Below are 14,350 nucleotides of genomic sequence, written 5' to 3' on the forward strand. Positions count from 1 at the left end.
TATGAAATCTATACCGGTTTCATTAAAACTTACTCTTTGTAGAAATAATTACAGTATAGAAAAGAAGTACATAGTTTAAAATCAGGTAGCTTTGTTCCTTTGTTTTCCTTTTATTCTATCTACATTATACCCTGAGTTAATTTATATCAATAGAATTATGGATATGCCCTCATGAAGTAAATGGGAAATGAACAAAAGAGGAATTATAGAAGATCTATCAATAACGACATCTAGCTTGGACCTTAGAATCATATAGATCAGAAATGATTCCATACTCCATCGCCTACTAGCAAATCTGGATTTTCTTCCTCATAATAAGGGAATAATATATACCTTGGAGGATCGTGTGAGTGTCTAGCATAGAGCAAGCATTCAGTCTTATTTATAATCTTATTTTTCTTGTTACTGTTTTATGAAATGATATATGTAGAACTAACTCAGTGTCTTAGATTATCATCTGTGATTTTTTTAAAAAAATTTTTATTTTAAGTGTATTTTTCCAGGACCCATCAGCTCCAAATCAAGTAGTTCTTTCAATCTAGTTGTGGAGGGCGCAGCTCACAGTGGCCCACCTGGGGATCGAACCAGCAACCTTGTTAAGAGCACCGTGCTCCAGCCAGCTGAGCTAACCGGCCGCCCCCATCATCTGTGATTCTTAAGGTCAGCATAATAAAGTAGAAATAAATCATGGTCTATGTTGAACATTTATTCTTATAAATATAATTTTGTAGCTCTAATGTAGACAAAACTTATGAGCATTTCTATTAGTACCATGAAATAGGATATGGGTTTCCATTATTTATATAGAGAGATAATTCTCTCACCAGTCACTCTTTTCCAACTGCCATGACTTTGGTTCAGGAGAAAACGATCCTGAAAGAAGATCTGGTAGTTTTAATAGCTCTTTGTAGGTCTCAGATGTAACTGAACCACTTTCTAGATATACCTACTAAAGAAATAGCCCATAAAGGCATATTGGGGTAAGTAATCAATTGATGGAGGCAAATAATCCTATTGAAACATTTGCCATTTATTTTTAATACAGCTCTTTTAAACAGGCTGATCAGTTCCCTTTATGATTTTACCCTTGTAAGTACATACTATTTTGTTCTTTGTCACTGTTGCATGACATTCCATTTGGCAGTAGGCTTATTTTTAGCCAGACTATCAAAGTATTTTTCAACTGGACTGTTACTGCACTTGAACTTGGAATCTTGTAGTGTGAGGAACTACACTGGAGAAAAGAAGAAACTTGTAACAGATGGGAAATTATAAGTCTAGACCAACCCAAACTTGCACTGGTAATTAATTATCTTATATCCTTAAATGTAACATGGTTTAATAGTGGCTGTAGATAATTAACATTTCCTTGAAATATCTGTTAATTTTTACACAGAAGATAAGACAGTGTATTATACAAAATTGTTGTGAAGATTATCTGCACTCAAATTTTTTTTCTGTAAAAGATCTTTAGAGAAAACAGAGGATTTCTTACAAAAGTATGTTAGTTCTTAGGTATAATGGTGTAGAAGAAATGTGTAATACTGATGAATATAGAGATTTTAGAATTACACCTTAAGTATCCAGTTTTTAGAACCTAAAAATACTTTTCAAGCAACTGGAGATTGCTATAATTAAAAAGCAATAAAATCAAATGAAATAAGTCAAATATATCCTTCTATGTAAATATATTATATCAAATGGGTTCTTAATTACAATTCAGTATGATTGCATTTTAAATATAAACATCTGCATTTTAAACTCACAATCAGTATTTTAAATTATTGTAGAATTCAGAATAAAAAACAGGTTTAATTGTATATTATGATGTATGTCTATACTTTGCAAAACAGCTATGAATGAATCCCATTTTTTTTTAGATGAATGGAAGAAGAAGGTCAGTGAATCTTATGTTATTATAACAGAAAAATTAGAAGATGACCTGCAAATCAAAGAAAAAGAACTTACAGAACTAAGGCACATATTTGGGTAAAGTTTGTATTTCTTTGTATCAATGTCTTCATCATTTATCTTATTTTTAGACATGTCTTTATATATTTAAAAACACAACCCTAATAACCTCAGATGTAACCAGTAGTGTTCTAAGTCTTAGAATGTAAGCGTATCCCTTCTTGACCATTTATATATCCCCGAAAATGTAAATATCTCATCTTAAAATATGACTTACATGCTCCTGTCACTAAAGTTTAAAAATAGGGGAACCTAAGGGCTAGCCTTTGAATGCAAGCTGTTGCTGCTCCAAATAATCTTCTCTGGAATCAGATCATTCTTGTAAGCCATGCCAGTAGCGAACAGCAAGACTGTCTTCCCAAATGAGGGTAGGCTATTGACAACATTGTTTTCTTTGGACTACTAGGGTTAAGTCCAATTTTAACACAGCCTCTGTTCTCTTGACATCTAAAGGCTATCTCTTAATGGAACTGAGTATCATTCTGCCCCTTGAAAAATCATATAACAATGTATCATATTGGCTTCAGGCTTTCAGTGGGCTTTGGGCCATGATAACAAGAGAAAAATAATCTGGCACAGTGCTACAACCTTGGAAGACACAGAATGTTCAGAAAAGAGGGGCAGGACCCTTATATACACAAGCAACCTTTTGGACAAATTGAATCTGGCATTGAGAAACTAGATGCATTTTGGAAGTTCAGTGTATGTTAGCTGAACTGACAGAGGAAAAGTTCCAGTAGGTCAATTAACCATGTTCACTTACAGCTGTGTTATTCCTGTACTGCACTCGTGACAAAGAACTCCGTCGATTTTACTTGGAAAACAAGTGTAAAGCAATGACCAAGTGACATATTTTTCAAAAAATTCAGATATAGCAAAAATATGAAGCACTTATAATGGCAAATAAAATCCATGTATAATACAGGTTATATGAAATTTGTCAGTGGGTTAATAAAGGCTTTACAAATGTTCAGTGTATGGTTTGGAAATAGTTGATTCTCTATTACTTGGCCAAAATGATTAACTCAGCACTGACACTCATGATGAGAAAACCTAGGTTGACTGTTTTTTAATTTATTGGGGGTGACATTGAGTAATAAAGTTATATAGATTTCAAGTGTACAATTCTATCTATACTACATCATCTGTATTGTGCATTATGTGTTCACCATCTTAGGTGAAATCTCCTCTGTAACCATTTTTTGATTCATTTTACCCTTTTCTACCTCCCACCTCCCCCCTTTTCCTCTGGTAACCACTAAAATGTCTGTGTCTATGAGTTTTTGTTTGTCTGTTTGTCTTGTTCATTTGTTGCTTTTAGTTTTATATCCTACATGTGGTATATATGTTCCACATTCTCTTTACCCAGTCATCTATCAAAGGCCACTTCGGTTGTTTCTATGCCTTGGCCATCATGAATAATGCTGCAATGTACATAGGGGTACATTTCCTGATCAATGTTTTCTATATATCTTAACATTTCTATATAAATGTTTTTCATATATCTTTCCTGATAAATGTTTTCAACTTTTGGGGGTAGATACTGGGTTGCCTTTTGTAAGTAGTATCACATGCTCAGTTATGGACAAACATTTAAATGTAGAGATGTGACTGTCATTTTGGTGTGATAGATTTATACATACATATCTGTTTTGTGGGAAAAGAGATATGAATATAGAACTTCATCATAAGTCCTCTAGCTCTTGTTGACTCAGATAAATATGCTGAATGCAATGTAATTAAATTGAAGAGATTTTCCTCAACTTTATGTAGTCAAAACTTTATTTATTCATTCATTTATATATTTATTTCTTTAAATTTAGGAAGCACTGTGTAAATTTGTTGAGGCTAATTTAAGCAGACATCCCTTTAAGGACTAATCTTGGCAGTGGGCTTGAGATGCAGGTTATTTTCTCATAGCACATCAACACCAAGCCGTTGCTTCTACAGCCCCTGCTGTAGCTGACTTCATCCAATTCTCACTGTGCGTTATACATATGACTCCTTCTTCACTGGTTAGTGTTAGGGGGAGAGGCAGGAATCAGTGTCAGGAAGATGATAGTTCAGGATTTATCGTGCCAGTTATATTTAAGGTGCTATTCCAGACACATCACATATAATACATCATTTAATCCTCATCATGACCGTGTATGACAGAAAATGTCATTTTTGGTGAATAATAAACTAAGGACTAGAGACATTGTATCTTGTTAAGACCACATGGTCAAGAAATGCTGGAACTGTGATTTGTAACAATGCCTGACTCCGTAGAGAGAGCTCTTCTTTCTATACTTGCTTCTTGCTCCAGGATTTCAAAATCTGGTTGAGGAAAAACACATATATATCAATAGATAATTCACAGAAGACAGTCTACGACAAGTGCTAAGTGAAAGGAAAAACAAAATCGTTGTCACGTATAAAAAAAGATTTGAGTTCTTGATTCAGTCATCGATTTTGAAAAGCATTCCAGATAAATAAACTTATATATTTAAGTAAACATACATAGGCAAGGATGGATGCGTACCATGGAAAATCTAGTGGAGGAAAGAAAAACTGTCTCGACCATTTTATGTAAGTTGAATAAGAAAGCTGTGTCAGTCGGTGTAACAGTTTTGCAGTCATACAGTTTTAAATCCAATTTCTTCTATTTACACATTATGTATCCTTATATATTTTACTTAATCTCCTTGAGCCTCATTTGCATCTGTAAAATGAGGTTAATAATAACCTCACGGGATATTTGCAAAACGAAGTCCATTAAATGCCGAGTACAGGGCCTAACACACAATGCACATTGAATATAATCAGAGGTTTCTAAGATCACGATTCATTGGATAAATAAGGACAGTCTGAAAGACTGATGGCTTTATTATCAAATGAGCGTAACAACTAATTTATTAAAAGTTAGGAAGTGAGAAAGTTAGGATAAAATGTTTTATATGAAGAGGATGTTTTCGAAAGTGAAAATGTAAAATGCTAGAACAATTCCAGATGATCTGAAAATCTGAAATCTACCTTTTAAAGATTCTGATCAGGAGGGATGTGAAGAGTCTTCTGGCTAGAGTATGAGAAGGCTCATCAAAATGAATGTGAAATTCCGTGAGAATAATGGTAGTGCATTTTGTGGAGAGGAAGACTGGTAACCTGGTGCTGGAGCCATTCAGGTAGATACAGAAATGTCCAGTTAGCCAGAGGTGGTAATAATGATACTAAGGAGAAGATTACCAGATCCCAGAATCATGTTTTTCCAAGGGCTAAGGACGTCCTACAATAGAGTAGCCGGCAGTGCATGCTAACATTTTGTTTTCCATGACTCCACCCCATATCAAATGAATCCGAATCTCTGGGGATAACTTCCAGAAACCTGAGTTTTTAACAAGCTACCCAGGTAACTGTTTTGCATGCTAAAAATTATACTTATGCTGAAGTTTGAAAACTGTATTTCTAGAAAGATAATCCAAGTTGCACTGAGAACTCTGCCTGAGGGTGATATCAGTAAAGGAATGAGGAACATGTGAACAGAAAACTGGCAACTAGTATGAACTACATGGAGTCAAGGGAGCAAACAAACAAAAACTGCTATGTCTGATTCCGTCAAGGCAGATAGCATCATCTTGGAAGAAAGCCAATGGTGCCTAGGGCAAATTTCGGAGGATTTTCTTTTCTCTAGAATAAAATGATGGATGACAAGGAAAGAAAAGAATGGAGTGCTGAGAATATAAATTATCTTACTCATTGACTCACACACCAAAACGTTAAGGGTATTTGGGAAGATTAAATATAAGATTGTATGAAATCACGTTTAAATGAATATCTAGGTGTCAGGTAAGTATTTGAATCTTTTCTTTCTCATCTTTATTCAAGCCTTACATACTGTAAGGGGTACTTCTGTAATGAGCAACTATGTTACGCTGCCTAACATCAGGGTTACTCTAAACACGGAGATAGCAGTCGAACTGTATAAAGTGCCTCAAACAGTAATTAACACTAGAGTAACAGGTGGAGGATTACTGATGTAAACACAGGTTTGTCTGTTTTTGTTTTGTTTGTTTTTGTTTTTTGTGAGTTTTTGTTTTGTTTTCATTTGATGAGAAGTTTCTTTATGGTGTTTATGGCAGATATTAAGTCCATTCGTTAAGAGATTTTCCACACCATAGTGCATCAAGACTTCTTTCAGCTCAAATATGCTATTGTCTCCTGATAAAGCTTTCATCTACAACATACTGCATAGTTATACAGTATTAAACTTTAAAAAGACAAAAGGAACTAAACCATTATCTTGCTTATGCCAATTTATAGCACCTTAGGAATAAGAGCTTCATATGAGAAAGAAGAGGAATGGAAATGGAATGTTCCTTCATCTTCCACAATAAATTTGCATTCACTCATACATTTGGATGTTTGTTGAGATAATGGATGGGCAACAGGAAATGATGAGGAAAAAAAGAAGGCAGACGAAGGAAAGACAGAAGGGGTGCATCGGAGTGCCATTGTTTGATTATTCCCTCCTTTGTGCTATCTCTGATCTTTATGTTTATCATAGCACTCAATTCATGGTGTTGTTTTTATCCATTTACAGGTCTGTCTGACCACTATTATATGTGTTCACTAAAGGCAACTTCTTTGTCTTATTTTACTTTATTTATTTCTTTTATTGTAATACCTATTTGTATAGTGCTTGAAAGGAAAACAAACTAACAACTTAGTACCCACCATGTGTTAGCTATTTTAATATGAGTTAGCTCATATAATCCTAAATGTATATAAGTAAAGTGCTTTAGCACAGTGACTGGCACATGGTAAACTCTCAAAAATGTTAGTTAAAAACTAATCATGAACCCTCTCAGGTAGGTATTGCAATTGCCATTTTATTCCTGAAGAAAATGAGGTTAGTGAAATTACACTGGCTTAAAGTAGGTTACACAACTTGTATGATTGTTCTGGGATTGCACCCAGTTTACCTAATTCAAAATGTATGATTTTCATGATCTTGGTTCTCAACTCAACCTGGGAGGGGGAAAGAGGTATGGATCAGAATTATCTTTGAAAGGTTTTCATTTTTCCCGTGACACTCCACAATTCCTGTGTATTAGAACTGTCCCTAGATGTGAGAGTAGAAGGATATATTTATGCCCCCACTCCCCATCCTGGTGATACATGTATCCTTCCATGATCTTTGAAAACACTTACATACTGGTTCTCCACATGCAACTTTTGAAGGGTTTCCAATTAAACTATTTTGTTTCAACATGATTTTAAGTGATTAGACATTTTAGAACTATGTTTTGCTAATTTCATTATCAAGACTACTTTTTATCTGCTTAATCTGTAATATGAAATTTGAACTTTTATTCCAGAGAAGTTATAATTTTCCAATGCCATGACTTGTCAATATGATCAAAAGAACCCTGTTTTTTTCTCATTTTGAATCTATCTTTGCATTAGGTAGATATACCATGGCCTATAATGATAATATCTCACTTTGAAGTTGATTAGGTTTAATAATGAACAAAAATAGTCAAAAGAATGCTTTGTTCCATGGAAGAGCAGTTGCAATATTTAGAGGAAATGAGAGAGAGAGACAGAGAGAGAGAGAGAGAGAGAGAGAGGGAGAGAGAGACAGAGACAGAGAGAGAGACAGAGAAAGGAAGGAGGTTTTCTGAGATGCACCTTTCTTATTTTCTCCCCGAAAAGTTCCTCTATGCCCAGATGCAGTCCACGATACTTATCCTCCAAATGAAATATCTTCCAAAAACCTACTTTACCAGAACTATAACCAATTAAGAAATTTAGCTATTATAAAATGAGTAGCTCCAGAAACATTTTTGGCTGACCTTATCTACTAAAAAGAGTGAAATTCTCTATCAAGGTGCTAACTAAAACATTGAGGGTGTAAATGTCATCTTTTAAAATTAAAATAGAGTAAAAGTATTATTTGGCATGTTTGGTTAGTATGTTGTGCTAATTCGCAAATAAGCAAAAAACAAACAGCAACAACAACAAAAAGACCTCAAACCAAAAAGCAGATAATTCACATTGTTCAAAGACTGTCTGAATCTCTACTCCTTTTCTCTCTCTTTCTTCTTTTCTTTTTTCTTTTTTATTTATTTATTTATTTTTGGTCTAGGTAAAACTAGCTCTGAATAAAAATTTACAGGAATATCTTGTAAAACGCTTATGAAGGAGTTTGATCTCAATCTCTCTCTGTCTCAGTCTCTGTCTCTTTCTCCCCCCAGCGCCTCTCTCTCTAGCTTGCTACCTCACACTATTTCTCCTACTTTTATCCTCCCTCTATTCTTTTTTTCCTATCCCATACTGCCTCCGTCTTTCCTTTCTCCTTCCCTATTCTCCTTCTCAAATGCAAAGCAAAACAATAAAGTTAAAATAATCAATATCAATGCTTTAATAGAAATAATTATTATAGCAGCTAATATTTATAAAAGTCTTACAAGGTCTAACCCATTTAAACTCACAATAACAATGTGGGGACAGAGTCCCAGAGAGTAGTTTCCAGGCTCTTGGCCTCACATGGAAAGGTGCTGGCTCAGTTATTAGACGGCCATCAGCTGTAATCAGATGGCCATCTGCTGTGGCTGGGTGGCCATCAGCTGTTACCGGTTAGCCATTAGACACTAATATAACTGTCGTGGCTACGCTAGGGGGTTGGTTGGTTGTCATAGAAGCGGACAGTGGATTGCGGGTAGCAAGAGCGATTAGCAAGCGGGTTGAGTATTGCGGATTGTGTTGATTTTACTTTTGTGTCTCGACCAGCTGCCTTCGAGAATATAGTGGTATGACTCCCCTATCTATGGCTCTGTTGTTCCTTTTTGGCCTCACCATATCCTGTGTTCTTGTGCGGTGAGCGGGAGCTGAGTCCCTGTGTTACAAACAATATCTATGAGATAAGACTTATTGTCCCAATTTTATCATCCTTAGCTATTCTTGCTCTATCTGCGACTGTATCTCAATAATTGCTTATTGTATGAATTAATTAATTAACAAACTTCCTATTGTTAGGTTGAAGATTTGATCTGGGAAACATTAGACAAATACATTTCTGTGTATTTCTTAGTGATATGTCTTGGGAACAGATCTTACTGATGATTTTTTTCTTTCTGTTGTTTCTCTTCTGTTTTTCTCTTTCTGGGAAAAATCAGGGACAGCCACAAAGAACTAAAAAAGAAGTTACAATCAGCCATTTGAAACCTAAATTACCAATTTGGGAACTAGATGATCCATAACAAATCTTTACCTTCTTTCTACTGTCTTGGCCTTTCCCTAAGTTTCAGCCAATGAATTAATATATATATTATGTGTGTGTGTGTGTGTGTGTGTATATGTATGTATTTTGGACAGTAATGTATTATTTTTTTGGCCAAATGTTCAAATGTTACATTTAATAAGTTTCCATTTGTGGTCATGTCAGATATTGTCTTCAAAGGATGAGGTCATAAGAAAGAAGTTTAATTGGATCACAAAACTGCATACTTTTCTGGATAAAAGGTAAAGGCTAAGAAAAGAGTCCATTATGCTACAAGAAAGAAGGTAACCTTTGGGTACAGAAGTACCATTTTTAATGATTAAGGACAGAAGTTACTGTTAGAAATGTATTCATAATAGTGACTTCATTTTAATTAGGAACTTCATTCATGCCCCAGCAAGCACAATGAACTCATTAGGATATGTTAAGTTACAGTATGGCATGGTGATGAAAAATGTAAGGGGAAATTAAAAAATAAATTGAGCGTAGTGTATTAGAATACATAAGTGACACTCAGTTGGCAGTGAATTTGACATACACAGCTCCTTTAGAAGAGGCAAAAGAAGAGAAAATGAAATACATCTCCTAGTAATGATCGCTTTAAAATCTTGACTACTTTAATTGCATGTATCAAAACAGAAACATTTGACTAGAAGTTAATGGAAAGTGAGAGTCAGGATTCAAATATATCCCCAAAGTAACTCTACTTTTAAAAATTACATTCCTGTTATTTAAAGTTAAGATAAACATTGTACTATTAAAATTGCACTTGACTGCCAGTTATTGTGGGAGTCTATTCTCTGTTTTAGTAGCATTAATAGAAGTTGCATGAATTCAAGGAGGATAGAATTCAGGAGAACAAAAGAAACAGGTAGCAACTCAGTTTTGAGCAAGCAGCTCTTTAGGATTGTATACTGAGTCACTTAATAATGGTCAAGTCCAGTTTAAGACTCAGTGAGCGAAGGAATGATTGCTGAATAAAAAGTCACAGATATAATTCATGCTTTCAAGTTTATCTAAACAGACATCCATTTGGTGTGTGTGTGTGTGTGTGTGTGTGTGTGTGTGTGTGTGTGTTAAATAAAGCAGTGGACTTGAGCATCTTATGTTTTCTGTTTATTCAGTGTTTACTTTCTTTGCAAAGCTGATAGGGACAGTGAGACAACGACGAATGCTAAGGTCAGTTGCAGGATTTTACTATCTAGCTTGTATATTCCCAAGACAGATGCATTTAAAGGATCCAAGAATTAGTGAGTAGTTTGTATCAAGTAGAATATCAAGTAGACTGTAGTAAACAATCTGAAGTGAGTATTAAGAACACAAGTGGCGCATACAGTTGATGGTCGTAAGTGTTGTGCCAGACTGGTTGAATGCATTATCAAAGTAGATGACGGATTAAGAAAGCAATTGAATCTACCTTCTCAATAAAATGATTTTCAGCACAACCTTTTATTTTCTTCCATTTGGATTTGTTCTTTTAACATCTCCAGTGTTGAATATAGTTTCCCTATGGTAATGGTGCTACAGGACTTGAATGATAAAACTGTGATGTTAGTAGTTGCTCTGATAAGTGCCAGGTGTCGCAACAGTGAACTTGACCATTTTTACAAACATCTGAAGACATAGTCAGACATTTTCTATGGGAGCCTAACTCAGAGTCGCTGTGACCATAAAATACCTATATTTATAGAATGATTGTCAAAATCAGGAAGTTTTACATGTCAAATGTGAGAGGTCAAAAAAGGTCCAATTTGGTTCGAAAATTGTGCTAAAATTCTCCCAAGTGTTAGACAGGTAAAAGAAAGTTGGACATACACAGTGAACTTGATAATAATATTAATAGCAATAAAATAACAATTTATTGATCACATCATGGACCAAGTACTATAGGAAGCACTCAGTCTCATTTATTCCTCACAACACAATGTCATATGTATTACTTTAATAATTTTATAACTGAAGAAATAGAGGCTTGAAGAGGTTAAATAACTTGCCCAAATTGGAGGGGGGGAAAAAAAAAGAAAAACTGCTTATAAGGGAGAAATGGGATAGGATTTTACTTCTGATGTAAATATAAGAACCAAGCTTTTAACTGCTGAAATGATTTTTTCCACTTTTTAAACATTTAAACATGGCAAGTATTGCTGTATATTATATTTGAGGTACACATTGAAAAACTAATTTTCTCAAGGATTTATTGTTACAGAGGCTCTCCCTAGCTTTTTCTTTTTCTCATATTAAGTTCATTATAGTTAGCACAAAAGAAAGTACTTTCTTCCCTGTTTTTCCCTTAGGCTGAAGTTTATATAATTTTTTTTATATTTAACAGAAGGCTTCCCTCTCTTCACCCACCACCCCAATACTTAGTTTTCTGTCTTGTGAGCTATAGTATGTTTCATTTGCTGAATAATGGAAAAACCAAGGAAGAAAAGCCAAAGATAGCAGTAGCTCAGAGCTTCTGAATCATTGCCAGTCAATGTCCCTAATTGCTCATCACAACTTTCCCTTTTTATTTAAGGATACTGATGTCCTATAAATTTTTAGAAAAAAAATCCAATCTACCCAGCTTTGAAAGCACAGTTCAGCTTTTCAGAAAACCTGCACTATTTGAAGTCACAACCACAGAGAGACTTCTCTGAATGGGTATCCAAATGTGGGCTGCTGAGTGCACATTGTTTAGTTCTACCTGTTTAGTTTAATTTCTCCAAGCCATCTATAATACAATAAGCTTTGAGAGTTTAGAGAAAAGGCACACATTTCCAAGAATCATATTATTCTGTGAAGATACTGCACATATCATAAACTAGCTATACCATTTACAATTAGACTTTTTTTTTTTTTTTTTTTTTTTGCATCATTGAGCTGGGGGAAACTGCAGACAGAAGTGAATTCAATTGTTAACTATTTTTCATGAAATCGTGGGCTCCTTGCTATATTACCCACATTTCTGAAAATAACTCATTGGAGTTAATGTTACTTCTACAAATGGCATTCCAAAGCGCGTTGAGGCATATTTCTCAATATGGGAAGTCGAACACAGACAGCAAGAAAGTGAAGAGGGTGGGGAAGGTCTATGAAAAAAAAACACTGGGCTTGCCATTGCTAATTGAAGCATTTCACTGAGGTCTTTCGATGTCCCTAGATTTAAAAAGTCTCTCTTTTCAGCAGCACCCTAGAGAATAGCACCTTTTCTTTTCCTGTTTTAAAATTCCAGTAGCTTTTGAAGTTCTTAACTGCATGCCTTGATGATAATATTCTGAATTTATAGTACCTTTCAAGTGTAAGTACTTTACAAATGATATGGAAGGCTTATTCACCAAAGATTACGCTATCTCACTAAAGCTGCTAGAGATTTAAATAGGCAAGAGGCAGCTTGAAGTTGACCTGGGAGGCCAAGGATATGATCTCATTTCTACTGAAAAATATCCTGGGAGTACCAATGACCTCCAGAGGTCAATAATTTTAGCTTTACATTCCTTTCAAAGACTACCTATGGCTCTCCAGGGTCCTTCTGGGGCAATGGTCTTTGTTCAGACCAAGGCAAGGGTTTCGTTAATTGAATCACTAACACTAGTCCTACTCTCACCTGAGACCATATCATACTGTACACTATCAGAATTTAGACCTCTTTATCTGTGTAATCTTACCCAGTCAGAGTACAACGCAACTTTGCTTCAGGCAGAATTTGTAATACATTGGGATAGTATTCTTTTCTCCAGTCTCTGATCAAATGCTACTTTTCTTTTTTTTCTTTTCTGGATCGAATTTCTTAAATTTTTCCCTAAGTATGGTGTGAAATTTTGAGTGTGAAAGAAATGAGTTTTCTTTCAAATGTTTTCTATATATACTCATACATGAATTTTAATTCATCAAGGTATGCTGAAAATTTCAAATTATACATGGAACATAGAACTGTACATGAGTCTTTAAGGGATCTCTCAAATTTTCAATTATTTTTAATATTATTCTTCATATAGAGATATATATATTCAAAATTCATTTTCTAAGTATAAAAGAATCCTAGAAAAGATACATTTCTGAATTTATACTATCATGATTCCCTTTTATAATTTTTCAAATGAAAAATAAACTAAAAGATGAAATTTGTAATTCTCTGTAAAATATTTCTTTCAGCTCTGATGATGCCTTCAATAAAGTCAATTTAAATTATCGCACAGAAAATGGCCTGTCTCTGCTTCATTTATGTTGCATTTGTGGGGGTGAGTACTTGAAACTCAATATTTTATATACTAGTTATATGTATACTATATGGTCAGAGATCTGAGCTGCTCAATAATCTACAAGAGAATTCTGTTCATATTCAATTTTCTTTTTCGTTTTCCCTCTGCAACACTCATAACCTTCAGTTGAAGCAGTAATTACTAGGCAGATATTTCAATTGATTTAGCTCTGAATTTAAGTTGCATCGTGCTCCTATTCTGATCAAGTCACTTAGTTTGCTTGGAAATCCAAAAAGCATTTTTCAGTACTGGACATGCTGATGAGGGATTAGGTTAAATTAGGAAGTACTTAAAGCATTCCCTAAACTATCATCAAGCAATTGTTTCACAATCTGCAGTAAGATAAGTGGAAAGTAATAAGTGCCAATGATAAAATCTCAAAGCGAAGATTGATCAAATGGAAGATTAATTACGAGTTTAATTTGGCTCATACTTTGTACTGTTTTGTTCATTAATGTTTCCCAAACACCTAGGATGGTGCCTGGTATTTAGTAGGTACTCAATGCATTTGTTTAATTAATGAATTAATAGTTAATATTTATTTTGTCAATTCAAACCAGTATTCATTGAATGCAACTTTTTAAATAGAACACTAATGTGTATGTTTGGACTCTCACCATGTCCCTTAACTATTCCTGCCCAATAAATTAATCAGACTCTATTTAAAAGATCTTCCTCCCAAATTTAATGCCTTCCCAGCCTTAGTCATGTCCTCCAGTTTTCTCTGATCTAAATAGATCTACTGCTAATGATAATCTCCTGTACAACTAGGGTTTGCTTTTTTTAAGATTTTTCCCTAATAATTTATTAAGATGAATTTTTTCATGCTTTTGTTTTAAAACCATCTGATGATAAGAGCACTAAATAAAAAATGTAA

The 14,350-nt window shown here is 34.4% G+C and overlaps 1 protein-coding gene across 1 annotated transcript in view; it reads left to right on the plus strand.

Moving 5' to 3' along the window:
- Positions 1-1,196: 1,196 nt before the first annotated feature.
- TNNI3K (TNNI3 interacting kinase) overlaps positions 1,197-14,350 on the plus strand; it is a 273,108-nt gene continuing 259,954 nt past the window's right edge. Inside the window, exons 1-3 of the mRNA XM_033115870.1 lie at positions 1,197-1,301; positions 1,881-1,989; positions 13,367-13,452. Coding sequence (XP_032971761.1) covers positions 1,262-1,301; positions 1,881-1,989; positions 13,367-13,452 — 235 coding nt within the window. The 5' untranslated portion in view covers positions 1,197-1,261. The remainder of the gene's footprint in view (positions 1,302-1,880; positions 1,990-13,366; positions 13,453-14,350) is intronic.

The sequence above is a fragment of the Rhinolophus ferrumequinum genome, chromosome 9 (genome assembly GCF_004115265.2).
Source record: "Rhinolophus ferrumequinum isolate MPI-CBG mRhiFer1 chromosome 9, mRhiFer1_v1.p, whole genome shotgun sequence".
Lineage (NCBI taxonomy): Eukaryota > Metazoa > Chordata > Mammalia > Chiroptera > Rhinolophidae > Rhinolophus > Rhinolophus ferrumequinum.